At 44.9% G+C, this 27,805-nt stretch overlaps 1 protein-coding gene across 5 annotated transcripts in view; it reads left to right on the forward strand.

Moving 5' to 3' along the window:
* Positions 1-27,805, forward strand: part of Vav (Vav guanine nucleotide exchange factor) — a 312,152-nt gene that overhangs the window by 278,463 nt on the left and 5,884 nt on the right. For 4 of the 5 annotated variants that reach the window (XM_075692551.1, XM_075692567.1, XM_075692558.1 and 1 more), the window contains 4 exons: positions 1,065-1,324; positions 10,224-10,311; positions 18,877-18,991; positions 24,133-24,278. In XM_075692551.1, coding sequence (XP_075548666.1) covers positions 1,065-1,324; positions 10,224-10,311; positions 18,877-18,991; positions 24,133-24,278 — 609 coding nt within the window. The remainder of the gene's footprint in view (positions 1-1,064; positions 1,325-10,223; positions 10,312-18,876; positions 18,992-24,132; positions 24,279-27,805) is intronic. The other variant, XM_075692576.1, reaches the window with a different exon arrangement.

Below are 27,805 nucleotides of genomic sequence, written 5' to 3' on the forward strand. Positions count from 1 at the left end.
GCTCAGGCATTGTCGAGTTTGTGGATGCCATTGTTGCTGCAAGGCCGCCACGGCGGCATTTGAAAATCAGATTTCTTGCTGCCTGCTCACAAATAAAGCGTGTCTGCTTGTGTTTGAGTGAGAATTTAGATGTAGTTCTTTTCTGGCCAGTAAGTCTATAGCTGGTCATCTGCCATTGTCTGGTATGATTCCTGTGCGTACCTGATCCATGTTCCCTGCCAACTACGTATTAACGAGGTTTTACTGTATACCATCTGCCACCTGTACCCTTTGTTTTTCTTTCTTGCACTGCTCCCCTGCTCTCATCTTGCTGTTAAAATGCAAAACATTAGCAAATATCATTTCCTTTATTTATTTTTATAAATTTATGCATTCAGACAGTATAAGTGCCTTGTGCCTGCCGAAATAGCAGCATAAGCACTGGAACAGACTACAGAAGCAGACATAAAAAAAGGTATAACGAGCACCATTCCTTTTGTGCATTCTGTCCCTAGCAGCAAAAGTGATCAACTAAACACACGATGGATAAGGGACACCTGTGCAGGTCTGGAGTTCTGTAGGTAGTGTTTGGAATTAAAGGACAGCTGGGTTGCATAAAGTGCCGCTCCTTGTGCAAACTTTTTGAAACGGTTAGAGCAGTTGAATTGTACCTGTTATATGCACCAGATTCACTCGTGTATCTAACCAACCCGTCCTTTTTGTTTTTTTCATGCCCATGATGACAACAGTTATGGACCTTATATTTCATGTAAAAATAAAACTTCATGAGATAATGTTAGGCCATTAATAATGTCAAGTGACTCAATGTCATTCAGAATGGTTAGTCTTCGCACCTATGGCAAAAGTGACTTTTTGGCTGCCTTCATAAACTTTGTGTATACGTGTAGATTTCAGGCCTGGCACTAGCGTTTCACAATAGTGTTGCATCCCACACCAGTGGGGCACAGGCAGCAATCAATTTTTGCACACTTCACAGCGCACTATCCTGACTGCCTGCCTGTGTATGCACTCACAATCTGTTTACTGATCTGAACATGCTAACCGATGATTGCCACCTTGTGCAGCTGGACAAGCGGGGCTCATACGAGTGCCCCGCACCCCTGGGCAGGAGCTACAGCTCGGGACAGCAAGGCATGCAGTCATGTGCACCTCCCTTGCCCCCAAGTCGCGATGGCTACGTCAACCTCAACCTTGAAGAGTATCCCTGGTTTGCTGGCACCATGGAGAGGGAAGGTGCTACTGCCCTGCTGGAAAAGTCGCCCAGTGGCACCTTCCTGTTGCGCATAAGTGCCAAGCAGAATGGTGGCTATGCTATCAGCATAAAGTGAGTGCGGCCCTGTATTTGTGGTGGCCACTTTAGCAACCTGGTTAGAGCGATATTTTTATGTTATTGCAAGACTTGGAGTTTGCCTCCCAGCCATAGCAGTTGTCTTATTGGTGGTTGTAAAATTCAAGGAATGCCATGCAGAGTTAAATTGCAGTTATTCATATTTATTTACTTATTTGTTCATATGCAGTAGACTTTTGTTAAACCTGCCGCAGTTGCTTAGTGGCTATGGTGTTGGGCTGCTAAGCACGAGGTTGCGGGATCAAATCCCGGCCACGGCGACCGCATTTCGATGGGGGCAATATGCGAAAACACCCATGTACTTAGATTTAGGTGCACATTAAAGAACCCCAGGTGGTCCAAATTTCCGGAGCCCCCCACTACAGCGTGCCTCATAATCAGATCGTGGTTTTGGCATGTAAAATCCCATAATTCAGGCTTTTGTTAATTAGACAGGCTAATTCGATTTTTTATTAGGGGTTCAGAGTTTTTAATTAGGGGTTCAGACTATTTTACAGTGCCCCCCTCCTCCTTCTGCCCCTTCCCATCTATCAAACCAGAATTTTCTTAAATCTTTTCCTGAAAGAACATTTCCAACAGGAACTTCTGAGGTGCTAGTACTGCAACGAAAGGTCTTCTTTGATCAGACCTCACTTATGGTTTTATCTGCACTGAGATCTAACTTGCTATGAAAGGGAATACCCTGACTTGGGGAAAAAGAGGCTGCTTATTCTAGCCCCTTCCTAAATACTTGTCTGCACCCCTACTATCGGACTACGATGTAAACACGATCAAATGGTAGCATCTGCAGCAAAGTTGCTTCCAGTTTCATATTCCGTTAGAAAAATTAAAGATTGTGCACTCAATGCACTAAGCAGGCAGGGTGGGTGGGGGGATGCACTACCCCCCCTCCACCCACCATTTACCTATGGTCATTGCCATTGCCATCACAAGATGGCAAAACACTAAGCTTTCACACAGCATCACAATGACACTCTGCTTTCGGTCTTTGATTATGAAAGCTCATTCAAGAGATAAGTAATTTTAAACACTGAGCTAGCAGCATGCTGCATCACATGTTTTTGGCATTCTGGAGAATAGCTTGTGTCACATGATGAAATAGTAGAATATTTAGTCTAGGCATGGGTCACCATCCCATGTGCAATTGTTGCAGAGTTGTTTGAGAAATCTGGACAGTCAAATGCACCCTGGACAGCATGGAGGACAACATGTCCATAGGCAGCAGTAAAGTGCTAAGTGTAAGGACGATGGACATTTAGTGTAAAATCGCAAGCAATATGAGACATTAAACAGCTGTACTTCAGATCACAACATAATCACAACAGGAGTACCGCAAAGCTCGATATTAGGTCCCCTTTTATTTATTTTCTATGGGAATTACATCTGTAACATACCCCATACTGAGGAGATAGTACTTTTCGCCAACAATACAAATTAATTTTTTCATGGTAAAAATTTGGAACAGGCTGAATTAAAAGCTAATATACGACTAAGAGAACTATCACTATGGTTAAATGCAAATGGGTTACAGTTAAATACAAGTAAAACGATATATGTCATCTTCAGAACTCAAAACTCACATATAAATAATAGTTTCAACCTGCGTTTTGAAGATGCAGTGCTTGAAAAGACGAGCAGTATAAAGTTCCTAGATGTATTTTTTCGCAAATATTTATCGTGGAATGACCACATATCTCACCTCCAAAGTAAGGTATCCTGAACAATTGGCGCACTATGGAAAATAGGTTCTTTAATTCCAAACAGATTAAAACCGGTTATATATCATGCATTAACTCAGACCCATCTACAATACTGCTTACTGATATGGGGCTCTACAATGATGACAAATTTAAATAAACTAGAGGTTTACAAAAGAAAGCTGTTCATGCTCTTGAACGCGTCCACTTCAATGATACCACATCTCCATATAAAACGAGGTATAAATTAGTTCCACCAAATCTTCTTTGTACAGAGAAGCTCTCACTTTATATGTTCACACAAATTAAAGAAAACTGGGCAAATTTTGAGTCAATCTATCTTCAAACAACCACAGACCGTAACTTTCGTGTGATTAACTATAAACTACCTAAGATAAGAACTAATTATGGGATGCAAAGCTTGAGGTATAAAATTCCAAAGCTCCTAATATAAAACAAGGAAATGTTAGACCTAATAAAGCAATTGCCTTCAAAAAAATTTTATAAAAGAAATATATGTAACAAAACATAGCTTGTTGATGTGATGTGCGGTTTTCGTGCGAATTCTGTGTGTTTTTACAAAGTGAGTTCTAAATGCTTATTCATGCCAGTTTGAGCCCGAATGAATACTTTAGCATTTTTATATGTAAGCCCCGCAGGGGCATCTGCGTCAGCAGGCATTTGATGTGTTGCGACACCACATACCTGAGCACACAAGGGTTGGACCCTCCTGCGTGTAGCCGTGTGCGGTTTAGCCGTGTCTGGGGATAGGGGGATCCTGGGGGTTGAGCCGATGCTGGGCGTTTGGACCTTCAAGCCCCCCCTGCGGAGGCAACACACCTCTTCGGCCTCTGCTTCACATAGATGGCACCTTCAGACTGACCCACCTGGAGGAAATCGGCAGTCACCTTTTCCTGTCCCTCTATTCAATCTTTTGCTTCCCCCTCGCTGTCTCTTCTTTCCTGTCTTCTTATCACTTCTTCTCACTTCCGAATTTCTAGGTGGCAAGGGTTAACCTGGTGTATGTATCCAACCTTGGGTATTTTATATTAGGTTATAGTAGCTACGTACAGCTGGCGTCTGCGTTTCCTCCCGGACTTGTGGTGTCCCCTTGTTGGGCTCGGTGGTGGGTGGCTGGCGTAGCTACCAAAATTAAATGAATTCTGCATGGCAGTGACATCATTCCCCCTCTTTCCGATCGTTCTCTTTCAAAAAGAGGGCGCACCGAAGAAATTTTTCAGCTATTCAGCCAGTGCTTCTTCTGCTTCCATGTGATACACAGTCAAGATCCCGAAAAGACAGTCAGAACTATCTCACCTTTCATCATAGCTAAATGCCTTACCGACACAGTAGGTGCTGGCTACAAAGTGACAAAAATGAGCAGTGGCGACCTTCTTCTTGAGGTCCGCGACACTCAACAGCATGGCAAACTCTCCAATCTCCTAGCATTCCGTAATGTGGCAATCACTGTTACCCCCCACCGATCACTGAACACGTGCAAAGGAGTCATCTCTGATGAAGATCTATTGAGCCTAAGTGAGGAAGAGCTCCTGGAGGGCTGGAAAGAACACAATGTGATTCAGGTGCAAAGAATAAAGATCAAGCGAGACAACCAAGATATTCCAACTAAGCATCTAAGCCTTACCTTTGCATAGAGCGTGCTACCAGAAACCCTAGAAACGGGATATACCAAAATTAGTCAGGCCCTACATCCCAAACCCCTGAAGATGCTTCAAGTGTCAGAGATATGGCCATGGTTTGCAAAGCTGCCGTGGCCGACTGACCTGTGCAAAATGTGGCGAACACAAACACGAATCCAACAACTGTAGTGGCACACTCCACTGTCTCAACTGTGACGGTGGACACGCAGCATACTCTCGAACTTGCCCCACATGGAAAAAAGAAAAAGACATAATCACAATGAAAATCAAAGAGAACATCTCATTTCAAGAAGCGCAGAAATGTGTTTCCTTTATTCATACCTTAGGGTATGCTGATGCGGCGCGCAAGGGGGCAACGCCGCAGCAGACTCCGGTTCCGGACCGCCCACAAAGAGTGTGGTTGCGGCCATGCCACCAGCCCCCTTGGCGTCAGCAGCCAGCGCTGCTGCGCTGTCCCTCAAGGAGGGCCCATCGACCTCTGAGTTGGTGGCCTCCAAGGCCCTGCTTTTTGAGGCAAGGCCTACGGTGAAAACACCCCGCTCGTGTGAGCGGAAGTCCAGCGGCTCCCAAGAGTCGATGGCCACAACCCCGAGCCAGATGGCACATCTAGCGCCTCAGGAGCGGCGCGAATGTCGCGACCCCTCCAAAAAAGACAAAGCCCAAATCAGAGGGCCTGAAAAGGCTCCGTAAGTCATTTCTCCAACTTGACTCCTCTTGACACACAGCATAAAAACACGAACAATTTGGCTACACAAATAATACACTGGAACGTTAGAGGTCTCATCAACAACCTCGATGACATTAAAGAACTCTTACACAAATATAACCCAAAGGTGCTGTGTATTCAGGAGACACATCTTAAATGTACACAAACAAACTTTCTTCGTCAGTACACCGTCTACCATAAAGACCGCAATGAGACGAATACCTCGTCTGGCAGTGTAGCAATAGTTGTGGACAAGTCCGTAGCTCGTCACCATGTTGCCCTTCAGACGCCCCTTGAGGCAGTATCAATTCGGGCAATTCTTTTTAATAAATTGATCACTGTATGTTGCATATGCGTATTTGGAAAAAGTTATTTTTATAACCTCATTGATCAGCTTCCGGACCCCTACATACTCATAGGCGATTTTAATGCCCACAACACCATGTGGGGAGACTCGCAATGTGACGCTAGAGGTCGTTCCATTGAAAATTTTCTTGTGAACTTCGGTGCATGCCTCTTCAACAAGAAGGAGCCAACGTATTATAATATTCATCATAATTCATGTTCATCAATAGACCTGTCGATTGGCTGTGTTTCAATTTTCCCGGACTTGCAATGGCATGTAATCAAAAATCCCTATGGAAGTGATCACTTCCCTGTAATGTTAAATTCAATACGTCAACATGAATGGCCCCCAAATACCCCCTCGGTGGAAACGAGCCTCTGCCGAATGGAATCAGTTTAAGGAATCAAAGTACTTATCACAACATGTTATCACCGATTTTAGCATAGATGAAGCAGTGGAGTATTTTACTTGTTTTATACTCGACGCAGCAGAAAAATTCATTCCACAAACAGAAGGACTCTCATGTAAAAGACGGGTTCCCTGGTGGAATGAACAGTGCAGACTGGCACGAAAGAAACAAAACAAAGCATGGGCAGAGACAGGCAAGGAGGGCTAACTAGGAGAAGTTTCTCTCAGACATCACTTCCTACACCCAAGAGTTCAAAGCATGGAATGGTGTAAGAAAGATAAATGGGCAACAAATCCACCCTTTGCCCTTAGTGGACAACCAAGGGACTACCTTGGAAGACAAGGCCAACGCTCTGGGCGAACACTTCGAACATGTATCAAGCTCCACACATTACAGAAAATCATTCCTCAAATACAAACAATTAGCTGAATTTGGAATCCGACTGGCCACTGGCGCTTTCAGAACAAGTCCCATTGAAAGTTTATATGTAGAATCAAATGAGTGGTCACTCCATCTGCAGAGAACATACATCAGCCAAACATATTTACTGAAAGTTCACTCTAATCCTCAACATTTATGTTTTAATACCGTTAACGATATGACATATGCTACACTCATTCGTAATCGTCCTTCTGTAAGACAGCCCTTTTCACTGCGTGTGAGGGAGCTTAGCGTTGAAATGGATGTCCCACTCCTCAAACATTGCTTAATGCCTCCAGCTAAGCTGCTACCTCCTTGGGAGTGGCAGCTGATACAATGTGATATATCTTTCCTGCAAGTTACAAAGCACGCTCCAAAGATTGAAATCCAAATGCATTTCCTGGAACTCCAGTACAAGCACTCCTGCAAGGAGTTCTACACTGACGCATCGAAGTCGCACGACGGGGTGTCCTATGCATCCGTCGGTCCATCCTTCTTGGAATCCGATGTACTGTATCCAGAAACTAGTATCTTTATGGCTGAGGCCTACGTACTGTTGTCGGCTGTGAAGCATATAAGGAAATAAAAACAAAAAATCAGTTATATATACGGACTCCCTAAGCGTTGTGAAGTCTTTGATGTCATTCTGTAAGCACAAAAATTCTGTAATTAATGAACTATATTCCGTCTTGTGTAAAGCATATATATCTAACCATCATGTGATTATATGCTGGGTGCCTGGTCATAGGGGCATCCAGGGTAACATTCTAGCGGACCAGATGGCCACATCAGTTGCATCGCATGCTGTTAATCCTACCGCTGCAGTCCCTGTCACAGATCTTAAGCCCTTGTTATGAAGGAAACTGTGAAACTACTGGCAACGCTTGTGGGACGTGGAAACAAATAATAAGCTGCATGTAATAAAGCCACAATTAAGTTTCTGGCCTTCTGCAACAAAATCATGCCAAACAGATGTCCTATTCTGTCGTCTAAGCATAGGGCACACATTTGGCAGCCATAACTTTTTACTCACTGGAAATGAGCCTCCAACCTGTGGTAGATGCGCGGAGAGGCTGACCGTCCTTCACGTCCTCCTGGAGTGTCGGGAAGCCGAATCTGAGAGAAAGAAACATTTTCCCTTAGCATACCGGCAGCACATCCCCCTTTCATCCTGTAGTGTTACTCGGTGCAGAACTGCTCTTTGACACCAACGCAGTCCTAGGTTTCCTGAAAGATGTTGTGTTACATGTTATTAGCCCCATACGTTCGTAGCGCCTCCTCTTTTCAGAGGGATGCGGCTGTGATAGTTGTTTCATATAGCACATGCCTCTAGGCACTTGTGTTTCAAGGGCTCTGGCAAGGCAGTAATCTCACATATTTTGTATATTGCATCATCCTTTCCCAATGCATTTTTAGTGTTCATAGTACACCTCATTAATCATTGCCATAATTTTATTACATGTAGATTATGCAATTTACACCAACTCTTTCAGGTCTCTTTGCAGCCACGTCACATTAAATTCACAGAACCCATCAGACCGCTACGAACTCATTAACACTAGCATGGCATTCTTTGGCCATACCTGGCCCTTGTGCCATTAAACATCAATCGTTTTTATATGTCAGACATAGTAAAGAACTATGTCTGTTTTGTTTCCTGATTCCTATGTTTGTTCCCGAATGCGTACTGTTGCAAATCGTGACGTGAAGAACTGAAATAGCAGTACTACCAATATGGTTATTTATGCTTTTTATTATTCCCCCAAACTGTGTTGCTCATGCCGTTTTTATGGACGCACATCGTGAGCTTGTTTTTCTTAGCTTGCAGTGTATAATTTTTTTTCTCGAACTTGCCTCATGAATTCAGTGTTCAAACCCCCTCCCCCCCACACACACACACGCACACTTCTTTTTTTCCTTTTCTCCTTATTCTTAGGCTGTCCTGATTGTTTCACTGGAGCACAGATTGCACAGGGGTCAGGGCCTCAGTCAGGCACATGCTAGCGCCTTTAGTCCTGACCCTTCTGGTTTTCTGTAAGCAAACTGGAGAATTTGTGAAAAAAAAAAAATCTCCATTCTTCCAACGTAAAGTTCACTGGTTTCAACTTTCTCTGGTTGCCAGAACTGGTGGTTCACTACATTTTTCTTTTAAAAAAAATTGGGCACTCATTATATTTCTTCTTTGTTCTGGAACTCTAATGGCATTTCTGCATAGGTTTACTGCTGTGATCACATAGTAACTGGGTTTGCATTCGATTCGCGGGCATGTTAAGATTGGGAAAATACTGTCAAATGAAACAGTGATGTGTTTTACCATTTTTTCGGCTTGTTTAATTCAACCCGCAAATAATTCAATCAATTTCATTGGCCCTGTCAGGGTCGGACTAGCGGAAGTCTACTCTACCTCAAAGCTTTAGAAGTATTGTGCAAGGGGTCGGGGAGTTCAGATAATAACAAGGAGAGAGCAAGAAGTCAGTTATACAACATTATATATAACATAGCTAAATACAGTTTTTTATAGAAAAGAGCAGAAATTATGAATTTTTGGTAAGGTACAAGCCATACAATAGAAAGCAAAATTATGCAGTTAACACCATGGTTTCATAGTTGCATAAAATAATGAGTTGTGTGCACCAGAAATAGAATCAGTTGAACTATAGCCTTGTTCTACTCTTGTTCTAGGGTAGACAGAGCAGTAAGGCTGGTCTTAGTGATTTTCTTTGTATCATGCAGAAGCCATTGACACCCTGCTTGGTGAAATCTAAGATACTGATTTGTTTGACATATTAGTTCTGCGGAAACCCACAAGGTGGAGAGAAGTAATTAATAAAGGGAAAATGGGACATCCACCCAAACGTAGCTAAGTACTACAAAGGAAACTCAAACGGGTTCCTCGAAACAAAAGCTTCGCAGTTGAAGAAAAATTCGTCCTGGTCCGGGACTCGAACCCGGGATTACCCCCTTTTCGGGGCATCCGCTCTACCATCTGAGCTAACCAGGCAGATGGCAGGCGAAGTTGAATTTATCAACAACTCGGAAGCAAAGACAAGAGTTTGGCATAATAGTTCTGCGGAAACTCGCAAGGTGGAGAGAGGTTTCCTTTATAGCACTTAGCTACGTTTGGGTGGATGTCTCATTTTCCCTTTCTTAAATAGTACCAATTTGTAGTAAACTTTTCTGGAAAATTAAGTAAACGAAGCTCTTGCAAAATTAGAACTAAATGAAATAAACAAAAATGGACCTCATACTTGAAAATAACTACATAAATTCACATATCAACTACAAGCTTTCATACCTGCCACAGTGACTTTAGCGGCTATGGTGTTGGGCTGCTAAGCACGAGGTCGCGGGATCGAATCCCAGCTATGGTGGCTGCATTTCAATTGGGGGGAAATGTAAAAACGCTCATGTCCCATGCATTGGGGGCATGCTAAAGATCTCCTGTTGGTCAAAATTAATGCGTGGTCACCCCACTACGGCGTGCCTCATAATCAAATTGTGGTTTTGGCATGTAAAACCCCAGAATTCAATTCAAACAAGCTTTCAGCACCATTACTTGAATAAATATTCTTAAAAATTTGAACAAGCAATACTGTCACAACTTTAATTCTGTGTTCTTTATTTTCCCTATTGCAGTTTTGACAACCAAGTCAAACATATGCGGGTCTGCTACGATGACAACCAGTTTTACTTATCCGAGACGAAAATGTTTCGAAGCATAGTGGTATGTTTCACCAATTCACTCTTGGGTATGCCTTTGTGCCGATTTGCTGGGTCACAGGAGCAATGAAATTTGTGTAGTGTGGGCATGTACCTGGAATTGGTGTGTATACTACTTTGACACACTTGGATGGGCCGTTGGTCACATGTTTGACTCAAGTGCAGACGACACCTCATTTCCAGGTTATGTGAAAGGGCGACAAAATTACTTTTTATTCATGGATCCTGTGACCCCGTTACCTTTATTCACTTGATTCACATTTACTGAGCATCAAATTTGGGAGGTTTTTCTGCATTGTATGATTAGAAAAATGCTCTTCAAAGATTTCCTTTGTTACATAGCTACAAATTATCATAATTGCACTAGCTTTCACTAAAGGCTGAAAGCTCAAACTAACCTGGAAATTTTGTTTATTCAAAGAGGACTAACTGTGGTTACATTAGCTTGTATTCATAAGAAGCATTACGAATGCAAGTCATAATGGCAGTGATTGGGAGATCGGATGATATGCTTGTTTTGTGTTCCCATATCTCTTACACTGCTTTGTTGTTACGACAACCATGTCAAACGCTTGTAAGACGGGCATTTTGTTATTAGCTCTCTTTAGTTTCATGTGAGAGAAATGGCTCACTTATCAAATAGGTCTTAGCATGGCCAGCGTAGAAAACAGCCAAGCTGTACACAGTTCTTTTTTTCATTGTATCTGCTTATTCTAGCCTCATTTGTGCAAGTCTACTTAAAAGTGAATGGCGAACCATTGATGTGGCTTTTCTGAGTGAATCTGTGTAATGTGATGTCTGCGTGGCACATTTGCAATGTATGTGTATGTATTCATATGTTTCTGTATTCTGCTTCTATTCTTTATTTTTTTTTTATCTTACTGGATAGCTAGGACAAGTTTAACATAACCAGATATGAAAGACAGATGGGCACACAAAGAAATACACAATAATAGTATAATAGCGGCGTGTGTTGTCGTTTCTATGTACAGTCGGCTCCCGTTAATACGAAGTTCACGGGGACCGCAAAAAACTTCGAATTAAACGAACTTCCAATTAAGCACAAAACACAAAAAACAGCATTTTATTTGTGGGGAAATCGAGTATTTTCTCAAAGAAAACTAGTCGGTCATCTTGCTTTGCTTCTTCTTGCCGAATCGCGCTGCTGAAAGCAAGTTCTGCAGGCTGTAGATGTGGCGGAATGCTTCTTCCGCGTTACCTTCAGCGGCAAAGAAGCGCTCCGCAAGAGCAAGGCCCGCAGCTACATCGGCAGCCTTAGGTTGCGGCTCGCCTTCAACGTCATCGTTGCTTTCCTGGGTCGCTTCCTGGGGCCGAATAATCTCTACAATTTCGCTATCCGTCAGCACACCGCACATTTCGACCGCCTTGTCTACGGCGACGTAATCTTCAAAATTGACGTCCCCGAGAGCATCACCAAAATCAATGCCGTCAAGCTCGCTTGTTGATGCTTCCTCCGCTGAAATTTCAGAGGCATCCTCCGAAGAAGCTGCCACAAAACCGCAAGCCCTGAAGCAGTTTGCGATTGTTTCTTGCTTCACACGATCCCATGCTCGCGCCATGTGGATGGCACTAAGCAGGCTCACCTCGTACTTTGTGGAGCTATCCATACACAAAATCATGCGCTCGAGGAGGTGCCGCCTGTACAGGACTTTAACATTCTTGATGATGCCTTGGTCCATTGGCTGCAAAACAGCCGTTGTGTTTGCAGGCAAAAATGCGAGGCGTATTGCAGTCAAGGCTGGCACATTTACGTGAGCACTGCAGTGATCGACAAGGAACAACACCTTGCAGTTCGAAGCAGCAAACTTGCGGTCCAATTTGCTTATCCAGCTCTTGAAGATTTCGGCCGTCATCCACGCTTTTTTGTTCGCCTCATAGTCCACAGGCAGCGTCTTCATGGCTTTAAAACATCTCGGCTTCGCGGCTTTCCCAATCACAAGTAACCGACATCGTTCCGTGCCAGTCATGTTTGCCGCGATCAGCACCGACACTCTCTCCTTGCTGCGTTTGCCCCCAGCACAGTCGTCGTCCTTGAATGTCAGGGTCTTCTCTGGTAGAAGCCGATAGAAGAGTGCAGTCTCATCTGCATTGAAGATGTCTTCCGGTCTGTATTCGGCGAGATATTCACGCAGCTTTCTGTCCTTCCACGTGGCGCATGTTTCCTGGTTAACGGACGCCTTTTCACCACACACGCTCTTGAAAACCAGGTCATGGCGATCTTTAAAGCGCGTCAGCCATCCATCTGACGAAACGAAGTCATCGATCCCCAACATTGCTGCAAGCGTTCGGGCTTTCATCGCAACGATGTCTCCGCTGAGAGGAAGTTTGTTGCTCCTGGCCTCCCTAATCCAAACCAGCAGAGCCTTCTCCAACTCTGGGTAAGCGCCAGTGCGCATTCGCTTCCGAGAAGTCTTGAACTTGTCGTTCTCAAATGCATCCATTATTGTGCGCTTGTTCTTGATGTAGTTAGAGAGCGTGTTCGGCTTGATCCCGTACTTCCGCGCTATGTCTTATTTGGCGGCACTTCCCTTCTCAACTTCCTTCAAAACCTCGACTTTCGTTGCCAGGTCGAGCGTGCGATAAGAGCCACGGTTTGCCATGGCTATAAACTGCGCGACTAGGTACAGTCAACTCCGAATCACTCGTGGAACAACCTAGCCTACGAGCTTCCCGCACAAAGGCGCTCGGCTAACACACGCCTCGACATACGCTGCGCATGCTGCAAGACTAGTCTCGCACAATCTCGTCACTGCCAGTATGCAGCGCTGCGTGCACCTATGGCACCCGCGTGGCCTCCGCGATCAGCTCCGGCCACACGCGGCAGCCGCGCGTGGCCTGCGGCGGGAGCCGCTTCGCCTCCCACCGGAGTTGATCGCGGAGGCCACGGCAGCCGTAGCAATGAATAATCGCGCCGCTCCAAGAAGGATGGCATTGCGGGCGGCTGCGGTGGCGATGACACCAACGCGGAGCACGGAACTGTTGCAACACTTGAAAAATTGCACATTCTACCAAAGAATGACGGTCACCTCGAGGATCCCGGCTGAAAATTAGCTTCCAATTAAACAATATTACTGGATGAGGACTTCGAATTATCGAGCGATTTCTTCTATAGGATTACATGCAAAACTGACGGGACCAGCACTTCACTTCTAATTAACCAAAAATTCCAATTAAGCGGCTTCGAATTATCGGGAGTTGACTGTATGTCCCGGTCTTTTTAACGCTATTGAGGTTCCCCGAATAATAGTATGCTTTTTTCATCTGTACTGCTGAAACAAGAAAACAGGCATCTTTTACTGAACCATAACATGCATGTGATGAGCTGTGTTGTGTCTATAATTAACTTCTTTAGGTGCTATGTGCAGAATTGTGTAGTTGAAGGTAGTGAATAAAAATCAAAAGCACCGATTAAAATTGTAATATTTAAAATATTGTTACGGCGAAGGGAAGGAAGAAGTTCAATTGGACTAGAGGAAGACGAAGTCTGGCAGTTGCCTGAATGCAATATACCTCAGTTGTAAATATACATTATTTTACACTCGTGGGCCTGCTTTCTTTCTGCAACATTTTGGTGGAAGGTGCGGAGTACAATCACAGAACTTCGCAGCGGACGTCATCTACCTGCCGCCACAATGGCAAATAAACCGACACAAGCGACAACGCCTCAGCAGCCCGTGCCAACGGTCATCCTCACTCATCCGCGGGACCCAGGGACATTTTGTGGCACGGACAACGCCGATGTCGAGGACTGGCTTACGATGTATGAGCGAGTGTGCGACAACAACAGGTGGGATCCAACAATGATGCTAGCAAACATGATATTTTATCTAAGAGGAACTGCGAAGCAATGGTACAACACACACGAAGCTGACCTAACGAGCTGGGATTCCATCTCTCTGCTCGGTCCGCCATACAAGCACCTACCAGATTTCTCCGGCCGCTCGCTCCCAGACGCAAAGCTTTTCGCCACTCCGTCGCAACCCAGCTGACTGGCGCACAGCGGATGATAAACCCATCTGTTTTAATTGTTCCGGTATTGGGCACATCACCTCTCATTGCCGCAACCACTGGTCGTCGCCTCCTCGGTGGTCGTCTCCGAGTCACTACCGCCAAGTACCAGGCAGTCGTACTTTCTCGCCCTATTCGCCGACTAGGAACATTAACGCCGACAATGCTCCACCAAGATCCAGCCGCTCCCTGTCTCCGCAAGGTCGTAGGTCACGTTCGCCTCTCCTTCACCGCTCTTCGTCCCCTTCTGCAACCGGTCGCTTCCCATCGGGAAACTAGGCGGTGCAGCTCCCGGAGGTGAAGCTGCAACTCCGACCCGGCCCACAAATCCTCTGTTGACCTTGCCTACATGTGGAAACCTACTGGACATTGAAGTTGATGGCGTTCCTGTTAGATTTCTCGTTGACACAGGAGCGCAGCTTTCAGTTATGAGCGCTGCTCTCCGCCGAAGGCTCAAAAAGGTTCTGACACCCGCCGTACCGGGCACTGTGCGAGTCGCCGATGGGAGTACTTCACCTGTCCTTGGAATGTGCACAGCTCGTGTGACCATTGGGGACCATTATACCGTTGTTCTATTTATCGTCCTTGAACACTGTCCGCACGACCTTATTATCGGCCTCGACTTCCTTTCGAAACACTCTGCCCAAATTGACTGCTCCGCAGCTGTTGTACAGTTGGATCTGCCGCTTCCTGTTGACGCAACAACTTGTGCTTCGCACCGCTTATATTCTGCTGAGTTTGCAAGGCTGTCTTTACAAGCGGCTACAAATGTCCTCCTGACGCCCTGTCCTCCCGTACCTGATGGCGAGTACGTCGTGTCGCCGCTTACTGACGTGGTTTTGTCGCGCAATATTGCCCTGCCGAGCACCTTAATCCGGATCCGCGAAAACTGCACTCACATGCCCATCCTTAATTTTGGATTTTCGTCGCATGTGCTGCCACACGGTATCGCCATAGTGCATATCACTCCTTTGGAAGAATTTGAGGTTTCTTTTTTGACCTCTGAATCCTTCCTCAGTACCAACGGACCTTTGTCGCCCACTCCTCCGTACTCGACGCCTGCGGACGATGTTTCTAAGATGATTGCCCCTGACCTTCCTTCCGAGCAAGCAGCAGCTCTTCGTCACCTCCTGTCATTTTATCAGGACATCTTTGATTTGAACGACCGCCCACTTGGCCAGACATCTGTTGTCATGCATCGCATCAACCCCGGTGATGCCAGCCCCATTCATAGGCGGCCATATTGTGTCTCCGCAACAGAAAGGGCCATCATACAGAAAGAGGTAGACAGGATGATGGACAAGGACATCATTGAACCTTCCAGTAGCCCGTGGGCGTCACCGGTTGTCATAGTAAACAAAAAAGACAACTCGTGGCGCTTCTGCGTTGACTACCATCACCTCAACAGGATAACAAAGAAGGATGTTTATCCCCTGCCTCGCATTGATGACGCTCTTGACTGCCTTCACGGATCCCAATACTTTTCATCAATTGACCTCCGCTCCGGCTATTGGCAGATTAGCGTCGATGAGATAGACCACGAGAAAACTGCATTCGTCACACCGGACGGTCTGTACCAACTTAAAGTCATGCCCTTTGGATTATGCAATGCGCCAGCTACATTCGAACGCATGATGGACTCTCTCTTGCGCGGCTTGAAGTGGTCTACATGCCTCTGTTACCTCGACGATCTGATTGTGTTTTCGCCATACTTTGAGAGCCATCTGCGGCGCCTCACAACCATACTCTCCATGTTTCGCAGGGCTGGTCTTCAGCTAAACTCCTCCAAGCGCCATTTCGGTCGTCGCGAAATTAACATGCTCAGCCATATCGTAAACGCCGCCGGAATCCAACCTGATCCACAGAAACTTCACGCCGTGCGAAATTTTCCTGTACCTTGTTCAACAAACGATGTCCGTAGTTTTCTGGACTTATGCTCTTATTTCCGGTGATTTATGAAAAATTTTGCCGACATCGCTCACCCTCTCACTGACCTTCTTAAGAAAGACGTCTCTTTCTCTTGGGGACCACTGCAGAAGAAAGCCTTCTCTACCCTGATTGAGCGGCTTACAAATTCCCCAGTGCTGTCACACTTTGACCCTTCTGCACCCACTGAAGTACGAACTGACACGAGTGGTCATGGCATCGGCGCTGTCCTCGCTCAGCGTCAACAGGGCCAAGACCGTGTCATCGTTTACGCTATCCGCCTTCTTTCCACGCTCGAGCAAAATTACTCCATTACTGAGAGAGAATGTCTCGCGCTCGTATGGGTGGTCGTGAAATTTCGGCCGTACCTTTTCGGTCGGAGCTTCTGCGTCATAACCGATCATCACACCCTCTGCTGGCTCTCCTCTTTGAAGGACCCAACTGGACGACTTGCACGTTGGGCATTGCGGCTACAAGAATATACATATTCTATTATGTATAAGTCAGGGCGCCTGCATAAAGACGCTGACTGCCTGTCCCGCAATCCCATGGATCAACCGGACGATACTGATGCAGACTCGGACATCAGTGTTCTATCCCTCTGCAGCTTTCTCCATATTGGCAACGAGCAGCGCAAAGATCCTGTTCTTCGAACACTTATGGAATGCCTAAGCTCCTCGCCCAATGACCCGTCCCTCCAGATGTTCACCTTGCGCGATGGAACTTTATACCGTCGTAGCGTTCGTCCTGACGGCCCGGAGCTCCTCCTAGTTGTTCCCAAGCACCTTTGACTCGCCATGCTCCAGCAACTTCACGACGCTCCTACTGCTGGACATCTGGGCATCACTTGTACATACGGCGCCGCTTCTTCTGGCCCGGCATTTATCGCTCTGTGCGCCGATATGTCGCTTCTTGCGACCTGTGTCAGCGCCGGAAGACGCCTGCTATGCCTCCCGCTGGTTTGCTGCAACCAATTGATATCCCTACGGAGCCCTTCTTCCTTTTGGGCCTAGACCTCCTTGGCCCCTTTCCAATCTCCATCAAAGGAAACAAATGGATTGCTGTAGCAACCGTTTATGCCACGAGATATGCCATCGCACGAGCGCTACCAACCAGCTGCGCTACAGATGTCGCCGACTTATTATACGACGTCATCCTGCACCACGGCGCCCCTCGCCAGTTGCTGACGGATCGCGGCCGCTACTTTCTATCGAAGGTCGTCGATTATCTGCTCCGCTCCTGTTCTACAGAACACCAGATTGCTACCGCGTACCACCCTCAAACGAACGGCCTCACCGAGCAACTCAACCGCATGCTAACTGAAATGCTGGCCATGTACGTTTCCGACGATCACCGCGACTGGGACGTCGCTTTACCATACATCACTTTCGCATACAACTCGTCCCTTCACGACACGGCCGGATTCTCACCATTTTACCTGTTGTATGGCTGCGACCCCACTTTTCCCTTTGACACGTTGCTACCTTCCGCAGTACAATCACCCAGCACTGGTTACGGTGGCGATGCTATTGACTTAGCCACCCAGGCCCGGGAAGTCGCCCGTCATCGCCTCACAGTCTCGCAAGCTTCTCAAAAGCGACGCTATGACCTTCGGCACCGAGATTCCCATTTTTCACCTGGTTCCCTTGTCCTTCTCTGGACGCCTTCACGTCGCGTCGGCTTGTTGGAAAAACTACTTTCCCATTATTCTGGTCCATACTAGATCTTACGCCAACTGTCCGACGTGACATACGAGATTGCCCCAGTCAGTCAGCCTTCAGTGCCTCCCAACATCACCAGCGATGTTGTTCATGTCGTCAGGCTCAAGCCCTATGTCCCCCCATTAAGTGAGGCTCTATAACTTGCACCGGTACGGAGCTACTCCACCGGGGGAGGTGATGTTATGGCGAAGGGAAGGAAGAAGTTGAATTGGGCTAGAGGAAGATGAAGCCTGGCAGTTGCCTGAACGCAATATACCTCAGTTGTAAATATACATTATTTTACACTTGTGGGCCTGCTTTCTTCCTGCAACAATATGTTGCAAACACCTTGAAGCACTTCTGATTGGACCTGTGCTGCAAGTTTGAATAATAAATGTAAACGATTCTAGTAAAATGAGTTGAAAGGTATACTGGATGTTTGTCCTCACAGTGTCAGTTTGTCTTCATGTAGCAGATTAACTTCTTTCATTGTTTTCACAATGTTTTACATCATGCATATACTTCAAGTGTCTGGATAGGTGCTTTCCAAGTATGCTAGACACGAGATAGTTGAGATTCTCATATCTGACATTCCTGTAGAGTTCTTGCATGGAATCGACATTCTGTAAACTTGAGAAAACTCACTGAAGAATTGAAAAAAAATTTTCTTGCAGCTCTACAGTATTCGTAATTCTTAAGGTATAAGAAATGGGATGAAACTAAATTTTCAGTAGACAGAATTAGTTGGTGCTTGAATGGGTCAAGTGATGAAGCTGCTTGAACAAAACTGGCGTTTCAGAATTATATAGGCAGTTCTTACTTGCATGAGCATAATGCTGAAATATATATATTGCCGCCTTGGGATTCCAAGAAATTTTAAAGACACATGCTTGTTTTTCCATCTACCATTACAGGAGCTAGTTTCATGGTATCAGACTCATAGCCTGTCGGAGAGCTTTAAGGGACTTGAAATTTCCCTTCTCATTCCATTTAAAAACGTGGTCAGTGCACCAATCACAAATGGAACAGGTAAGTGTTATTATTAACATTCTGTAGCATTCTAGAACTGTGTAGTTTGATGTATTTGTGAGAACTTCGTAGACCTTGATCCGTGCAAGCTGTCAGTTCAGCAAGTGCACACTGAAAAAGTTCTTGCAAAGGGGCTTGTAATTAACACAGGTTACTGACAAAATCAAACAGCAGGGTCTACAGCTGATTGATGTTTTGGATCAAACACGAAGAGGAGCCATGGAAACTAACTCAAGTAGATCAAGCTTTCACCGAAAAAAAGAGAGATAATTTTTCAGGGAAGCCAGAAGCTTGGCCTGAGCAAGTGTGCTATAGCTTGTCGCTCATCACTGGGGTAAGCAAGATGGAGAAATAAATGTCATGAGGGATGATTGTGGCAGAGAGGAAGGAAGTAAAAAAACAGATGGACAACTCTTCTGTACTGTGAATGAAGCCAGTCCAGTTCAGTATACCAATTTTTAGTGATGACTGTCTCTAATTATTAAAAATAGGTGCTTCAAGCTATAACAATAGCTTTTTGCTGGCCAAGATTCACAGCCCAGACAGACAAAAGAAAAATGCCCGACAAATCATATATAGTAGTTGCATTAACCAGTACTTGCTACTTAAATTTTTTGATTAATAATGTCAAGCCATCTAGCCAATTTGATGTTTGTATTAAACGGCAAGCTCATAAATAACAAATCAGCTTTTAAAACTGATAAAAAGCCCTTATTCACAGCACACTGTCACAAAGAGTTCTCTTTACTTTTGTGATGATTTTGTGATTGTGAAACCAAGTGCGTCAGGAGCACATGTAACCATGCCTTAACCATGCCGCCATGTGGTGATGAAATGTGACAAGTACCATCCCGTCACGTGCCATTGGAGCGTCAAGTTTATCTACACAAGGCGATTTCAGCTAATGGCACATGCTTAGTTTGTGCTTGTCACCAGAAAGAGAGCAAGAAACACTCATTACTGCACGTTGACGACTGATGCTCATGGCTATGCATAGTGAGAGCGTGTTTATTAGCCAATTGCATCTCATCGCAGCTAGGTTTCCTTGTTTCTTGTTTCGTTGCTTTTGCCATGTGACAGAACCTAAATGAGTGCCTCCTCTGATAGAGAGTTATAGCTGAGCAGGTTTACGGGACAGTGGCCGAGCGGAGGCGCCACTATACCTGTGCGGCAAACTGGTGCAGCCAGCATGTTTATGGAGCAGGCCGCTCACTTGTCTCCTCTCCCCAGCAGAACACGTGCAGAGGACCAGCGTCTTTGTGAAACAAACCTGGCAACCACCGCTAGCACGAGCAGCAGTGGCATGTTGTTGGCGGCATCTTCAAATGCGGCACTGGCTTGTCTGCAGGCGAAAAAGACTCGGAGGTGTTTCATCACTGTGGCTTTTTCGCCTGAAGACAAGCCTAATAATACTTGTCGCTTAATAAAAGCAGGCTTGGCTTATATTCTTTTCACAGTAACTCCATCCTTGTTCCACAGGTAGCAAAGCAAGCACTCAAACAACAATAACTTAGACCTTGTTTGGCAGGTGGCACAACAATGCGTGCCACAACAAAGCACTTCACTTGACCGAACGAGGGATCGCTGAGCTAAAACTGTTCCTTTCATGCACTGTTCCACTGCTGTCTCTGCTTGCCCGCTCATACCACTTGCCCGTAACCCACTCAGCTATAACTCTCTAATACTTTGAAGCATGCCTGCTGCATGGTGGTCTCGCCCCTCTCCACCACTGTCGTCTACGAGCATTGGTTGTGGTAGCTACTCCACAGTTAAATTCAGTGCCCCTGTCTCCAAGATTACAGCAGAGTCTGCCGCAATTTTGTAGGCAGGACCTGCCAGCTCTCTCCAAGCCGTTGGCCATGCACGTGCCAGCCTCGTAGTTGTCACTTCTGCCGCAATTGAAAGTACTGTCGGCCACAAGTGCCATCTCTATGCGACTACCCTGAACTACAGGAACCTCCACTCCAATGGGAAAACGAGAAACGCGGCAGGCATCTAGTAAAGGCAGCATTGCTTAAATGCAATTTTATTAGCACTGCTTACATACTCAGCTTTTGTTTTACATGCAAAATGTGTGGACCTATTCATGCCAGTGGGATTTAAATAAGGGCATTTTATTTTTATATATACTCATATGTCTGTACGCTCTACACAAGTCACATGGTTGCATATTCCTGAGGTTCCGAAACTTTTTTACCTGGAGAAAGTTGTCATAAGTCCTAAGAAATACTCGTGTCCTTGTCTTCCAACCCGGCTCTAGCCTTTCACAAAGTCTCATCTCACCTCGTCCTACGAGACATCCTTATTTTTTCAAAGCTTGATTTTGAGCATCCTGTAGCCTAATGGGAATGTAGACATGAAAATATCTTTAAAGAGGTGGGGAACCTAATTGCAGTTAAACCTTGATATAACGAACATGGATGTAACAAATTATCGAATGGAAATAAATAAATTTAAAGTTGGTGATACTTAAGTGGAACGTTCTTCTGCTATAAAGAAATCGAAAATGCAGGATCTGATATGGTGTTGGTTATAACGAAGCAAATTTTTATTTGCATATGCCTCAAAATATGTATTCTGGCTGCAAGAATGTCTGATGCAGTTGCCGACAGATTTTTTAAATGCCCGATTTTTCAGACCAGTACGATTATTGGACTTTTCCACAGCACCTCCTATAGCACCAATGTACAATGGCAGTAACGGAAATTCTGGACGCCGCATGGTGCTTTGGGCATGAAACGCATGCACAATGCTGCAAACGAGGCAGTAATGAACACAGTTGCTACCATGTCGAGTAAGCATGAAACCGCAACTTTGGTTGCAGACGCCCAACAAAGCAGCACTGGGCCTAAGCAGTCTGGCTGGCAGAATTGCTGATGACAAGTCATCGCAGGAAGCTCTTCATCAATACCCATGTTCACACTTATACACCTTATTGGCCACCTAGCTTGAGATCAGTCACACTGGCTAGACCGAGGGCCATAGTAGCGGAGTAAGAATCTATGTGCAGTCCCCATCATGTGTGAAAAGTATGGTGGCAGCGGTGGCTGGGCTTAGTTGGACCGCAGTCAGCGAGTCAACGTACCGTTCTCGCACAGTAACGTCGATCGCATGGTTGCGTCTTCGTGGCAGTGTTGAGCATGTATATGTAATTTATTATTGTTCCCATGTCTCATATCCGCAGGGCAAGATGCTGATGGGCAATCAAAATCCACTGGAAACCCTTTTCTGGCCCATCAGAGGCACACCACTTGCGTTTATTTTGCAGACCTTATCGAAATTTTTTTCCCCACCAATATCTGCATGTGTGCTTATAACAAATATCTGGTCCAATGAAGATATTTTAATGGCCAATTTAACTTTGTTATGATGAGGTTATGACTGTACTGAGTATTTGCTTAAATACCAAGTATTTTCTTGGCTGATAACAGCTGCAAATAATTTAGGTTATATATGGTAGGTTAATCTTTGTTTAATGTGGATGCCATTTCTGTATGCAATTGCAGGTGCTACTAGAAAGTGCCAGATGGGTGACAACCACTCACTAAGCGTTTAATGAATCCACTCCTTATTGAACAAGTATACATTTAGCTTCCATAGCAGTGAAGGGAACTGCTGAATTAAAGTGTAGGTCTCATTTCAAGTTGTCTGGTAAATAAACCCAGTTTCAGTATGTACCCCATGAATAGGTAGGGGTGGAAGGTTGTGTTCTCATACTACCGTATTTAGTTGCATAATGATCACACCCCTGAATTTTGTTGTCAAAACTCAATTTTTTTCTTTCCCATGTAATGATCGCACCCTGAACTTGCCACAGCAATATGTCATGTACCAAGTCTAGCTAATGATGATAGCACTTACCACCTGTTGAATGCTGTCGAATGCTACGTGAACGACTCTACAAGACATACCAAGTGGTCTGCACACACCAAACATTCTTAAGCAGATGCCTCATTTCATTCCTTTCATCACTCTCTGCACTTCCATGAAAAAACATCTACAACCAAACTTGCCTTGGGTTTATTATTTGTATGCTTTATAATGATTGTGTTCAACAACAAAAAAGGCACCTTTTGTTTCCTTTCGTCTGCACTCATGGGCACGCAACAAATCGCGAGTGGCAACGATAACAGCCACGTTTGCACTGATAGGTTGGAAGTATACCCTATTCATGCGCCGATACTTGTAACACAGCTAAGATACTCGCCCACCCTTAGCGAAAACGCATCGTATTAGAATAGTAGTGAAGACAAATGCCGCAGTTTTCGCAGCATGCCTGCCATGCGTTTCGATGTCACTGGCGGCTAAGCACGCCCATCTCTTTTCTGTCCCCTGAAAGTGGACATGGCTACGTTATTGCTGCAAATTGGCCGATAATAACGATATTATTCATTACTGATATGGAAAAAGCTACTTCAATGCACATAATGTGCTCGCAAGAAGAAAAAAAATCTTGTTCGGCGCGTTCGGCTTGCTCCGTCGGCCGCCATTTTTGTTTTGGTGTCTCGCAGTGTTACAACAGCAGCCGCCTGTTTGTTGACCTGTTGTCATCCCGCAGCAAATGCGGGATGATAAAAAAAATTTTTTCTTTTCACGGAAAATTTAACCCACGTAATGATCACACCCCTGAATTTGCATCAATTTTTTTTACAAGAAAATGTGATCATTATGCGAGTCAATGCGGTAGTGGTAAAAGGGTGCAAAACCATAACCCAAAAAGAACCTCGTACGTAGCTGTGGGTTTGGCGATCCCTGTGGGCCTGGTTGCACTCACCCAGTCCAGTGGCGTTGGATCAAGCTGACCTGACTGCCTTTCACTTGAGCTCTCATGAGCAATTTTTTTGTTTTTTAAATCTCTTGTGCTACTGAAGTATCTTATACTTCAGCTCTGTCGTCATCTTGGGGGTCAGCTGCTCCATCATCTGCTATTGGTTTTTCTTGAAATTCTGCCGCATACTTCATCACACTTCGCCTCTAGTTTATTCTTTCCGTGTCACATGCCAGCTACGTGCATAACCCTCATGTATATGGTATACACAACACTAGTTTAATATGGCAAATAATAATTCAGTGCAAGCAACTTTACTGGGATGCTCTGATCGGCACAGCCATGCTTTGTATTCTTCTTTCTTTATCTGCAGTGGAACACTTGGGGCATGCAGTGGCATTGCACAACTTTCAGCCAACAACAGAAAGCATGCTGGGTCTGGTCAAAGGTGACGTGGTCACAGTGCTCAGCAAAGCAGGCCAGGAAAAAGGCTGGTGGAAAGGTCAAATTCAGGAGCGTGTGAGTGGACTAAGCTCTTTCCATAAAGGTGTAGTGTAAATAAAGTGCGTACTTTTTCAACGCTACAAAATTTGTCAAAGTGGACAGTATATTGAAGTGTGATGGTGAGTAGAAAATATTCAGTAGGTATTCAGTACTTTATTTAAATTAAGGCATTGCAGGGCCCACGTTACAAACAGTAAAACAGGCTTCTTCCTTAGCTGCTATGGACAAGCTGGATAAAGAAAATGACCACTGTGACACCGGCTAGGAGGCCAAGAAAGGCTAAGAGTAAATGGCAGGCACAAAGGCCACATACAAGAAAGGAATTTTAAGAAATGGGAGGAGCAAGCAGTTCTCATAGTTTTCTTTAGCTGCTCTTAGGAAAAAGCAGAGAAATAGGTGCATGGCTGAGGGGAAAAAAGATAATCCCAATATTCTAGATTTTCCTCACTGACCCAACTTCATGCTAGTGGTGACCCAAGTTGTGTTGAAGATTTTGACAAGAAGTTTATGTGCGAGCCAGGTGAAAAAAAAAATAAATCAGGAAAAACTTGTGCATTAAAAAAAGCAGAATTACAAATAGTGAATTCGTATTGTTGAGATCCTAATGGGGGTGAAATGCAGAGGCACCTGTGTACCTAGCTTTAAGTGCATATTCAACAACCCCAGGTGGTCAAAATTAACCTGAAGCCATCCACTACAGCATCTCTCATAGCATCTATGTTGCTTTGGGCTGTTAGGTATAATTAATCAATCCAATCAACCAATCAATCAGTATATTAGTATGAGGACCATCTTGATGTAGGGTGCAATGGGATGGCACAAGTGAAATGAAGACGAACAGAGGTGCACACTAACAACTGATTTTATTGAAGCCAGACCCACAGGTATATGTATATATATATATATCCACAGGCTCCACAGGCACACAGTTACAAGGAAAATTGGAATTCATGAAACAGGAAGTGATTAAACCAGGTGCAAGAGGAGTTTAATTTCCGCATTGTACAGTGCAATTGATGTTTCGCTTACACACTCCTGACCTGCTTTTCTGATAAAAAATGCCTCTAACGTTTCATGAGCGGTTTTTGGCTTACACTTGCCTATGATTTTCATGCTATGGAAATGTGGTTCACAAGTGGAACAGCTACTGTAGTGGTCAGCAAGATGTCTTCTCCGTATTAGCTAGATTTCTTGCATGCTCCCCGAGTCGGTCACTGGTGCATCGCCCCTTTTGGCGAATGTATACTTCGCCACAGTATAGGGGGATCTCGTACACAATGTTGCTAGCACACTCTACAGGATGCTTTTCATGGTTCTTATTACAGCCCACACTTTTGTCTGCACAAGTGATGCGAAGGCTCAGCTGAGCAAGCTTCTTGGGGGGTGAAAAAAACATTGGCATGTTAAACCAAGTAGCCACTTTTTTCGGGCATTGTGCCACTTTGTGCATGTACGGGGAACTACTTCCAGCGTCTTGAGTGCTCACCCAGGTTTCCGCGGTATTTTGCAAGCATAGTGCTTCAATTTCTTGAGGAGCTTTTCCACTACTGACACGACGACCGACCCAGGGCAGCCAGCTGAAAAAAGCCTTCCCAAATGTAGATCAAAACTAGCTTGCACATTATGAATACACGGCTTCTGAAGCATGAATCCCAAACATAGTGTTGCAATGCCTCTCGTAATTATCTTAAGAGTGAGTTGATTTGTATGGGAGGAGCTCTTTTTGTACACGCGGGGAATACGCCCAGTACACATGGCTTTTGCTGAACTTCCGGCGTAAATATAAAAACTACAGCCTTCCTTCTTCTGGACGCTCATTTGTAATAGTCAGCCCTTTGCCGTGATTGTTAAAACCATCGAGAACACACTTTAGTGCATGCTTATACGAGATGGAGCACTTCTTGTTGAAAAGAACTAAGAAGTGATCCATATAACAAAAAAACTTTTAAGGACAGTGTCATTGTTAGCATGAAAAAAACAACCGTGTAAGGAGCGATCAATGGAAGATAAAAAGATGTGGCACAACACAGACGCAATGCAGGACCCAGTGCAAATGCCTCTTTTTTTTTTTTCATATGCATCTGGTCATCAAATTTTTTAAAAGTACTCTTAAGTAAAATTCTAAAAGGGCTAAAAGGCTCTCTACCGACATGCCTGCCACATTTTGGAAAACAGCAGGACCATTTTCTTCTGTGCAATCTCTAAGTGTAAGAAACAGTCCATGACCCGCCGTGGTTGCTCAGTGGCTATGGTGTTGGGCTGCTGAGCACGAGGTCGCGGGATCGAATCCCGGCCACGGCGGCCGCATTTCGATGGGGGCGAAATGCGAAAACACCCGTGTGCTTAGATTTAGGTGCACGTTAAAGAACCCCAGGTGGTCGAAATTTCCGGAGTCCTCCACTACGGCGTGCCTCATAATCAGAAAGTGGTTTTGGCACGTAAAACCCCAAATATTATTATTAAGAAACAGTCCATGATGAGGCACGGCATAAAAGAGCTTTTCAACATCAATAGAAAAGGCAAAACCAATATCTTTGTTGTCTTGAACGAAGCGCATTACATCACCTAAACTTTTTGTGAGGAATGGGTCACTTATCTCAAGGTTATTCAAGATTTTGAGCAAAAACTTACTAACACAATGCTGCCACGTGCCCCTTTCGTTCACAATAGTACGAAACGGAGCCTCAGGTTTGTGTGTCTTAACACTAAATAAAAGCTGCAACACAGCACTTTCGCTGTTTGTTATATCTCTTGCGAGCCTTTGTAAATCGCAAAATTATTTAGTGTAAGAAGTGGTCAGACAAGAGCAAAGCAGTAGAATTGTGCATGTGCAGCCAATGCGAGTATGGCACAAGCAAACACAAAGAAATGCTTGCTCACATCTAAAGCATTTTGCTTCATCAGTACCTTCCACTTGGCATTATGGTTTATTAGTGCTCAAAATTCACACAGAAGTGACATTTAGCTGTGGATGCAGCTTTAACTCTTTGAGGGTGAACTTCTCTCTCTCTCTCTCTTTTTCCGAATGCAACCTCCCAGGGTCGAATGACTTTATTGCAGATTTAAAATCTTCTGACTGGCCTATTTCAAAAAAAATTTACTGCAATTTTTTTAGAGTGACCATAAATTGACAGATATTTTCCATAGGTGGACATGCATTGTTTATTCGTGAATGCAGATGGGCTTCCGTAAATACTACCCAGGGTTTCTGGTGTGGGAACTTCAGGGCAGCTTAGTCCATCGTTTCACATTCTTGCTTTTCTGGCTTGCAAAGCGTGCTCTCCCTGTAAGATTGGTTACCATATAGACTCGTGCAAGGGCTGCACTTGGCAGTCCAAAATTTGGAAAAATGAAATTTCCAACAGAGAATCAATCGCATTCGGTGCTTCGATGTTGTATGCATGCATCGGCAAATTTTTGCACACTGCGCACTTCTGCATACCGCTACTAGATGGCAAGAGCTGTGCGTTCCTCTGATGAAATGGTACATCTGGGGATCCGAGGTGTGCACAAATATGAAGGCCGCACTGGCACCATTTCAA

Source organism: Dermacentor variabilis, chromosome 1 (genome assembly GCF_050947875.1).
Source record: "Dermacentor variabilis isolate Ectoservices chromosome 1, ASM5094787v1, whole genome shotgun sequence".
Taxonomy (NCBI): Eukaryota; Metazoa; Arthropoda; class Arachnida; order Ixodida; family Ixodidae; genus Dermacentor; species Dermacentor variabilis.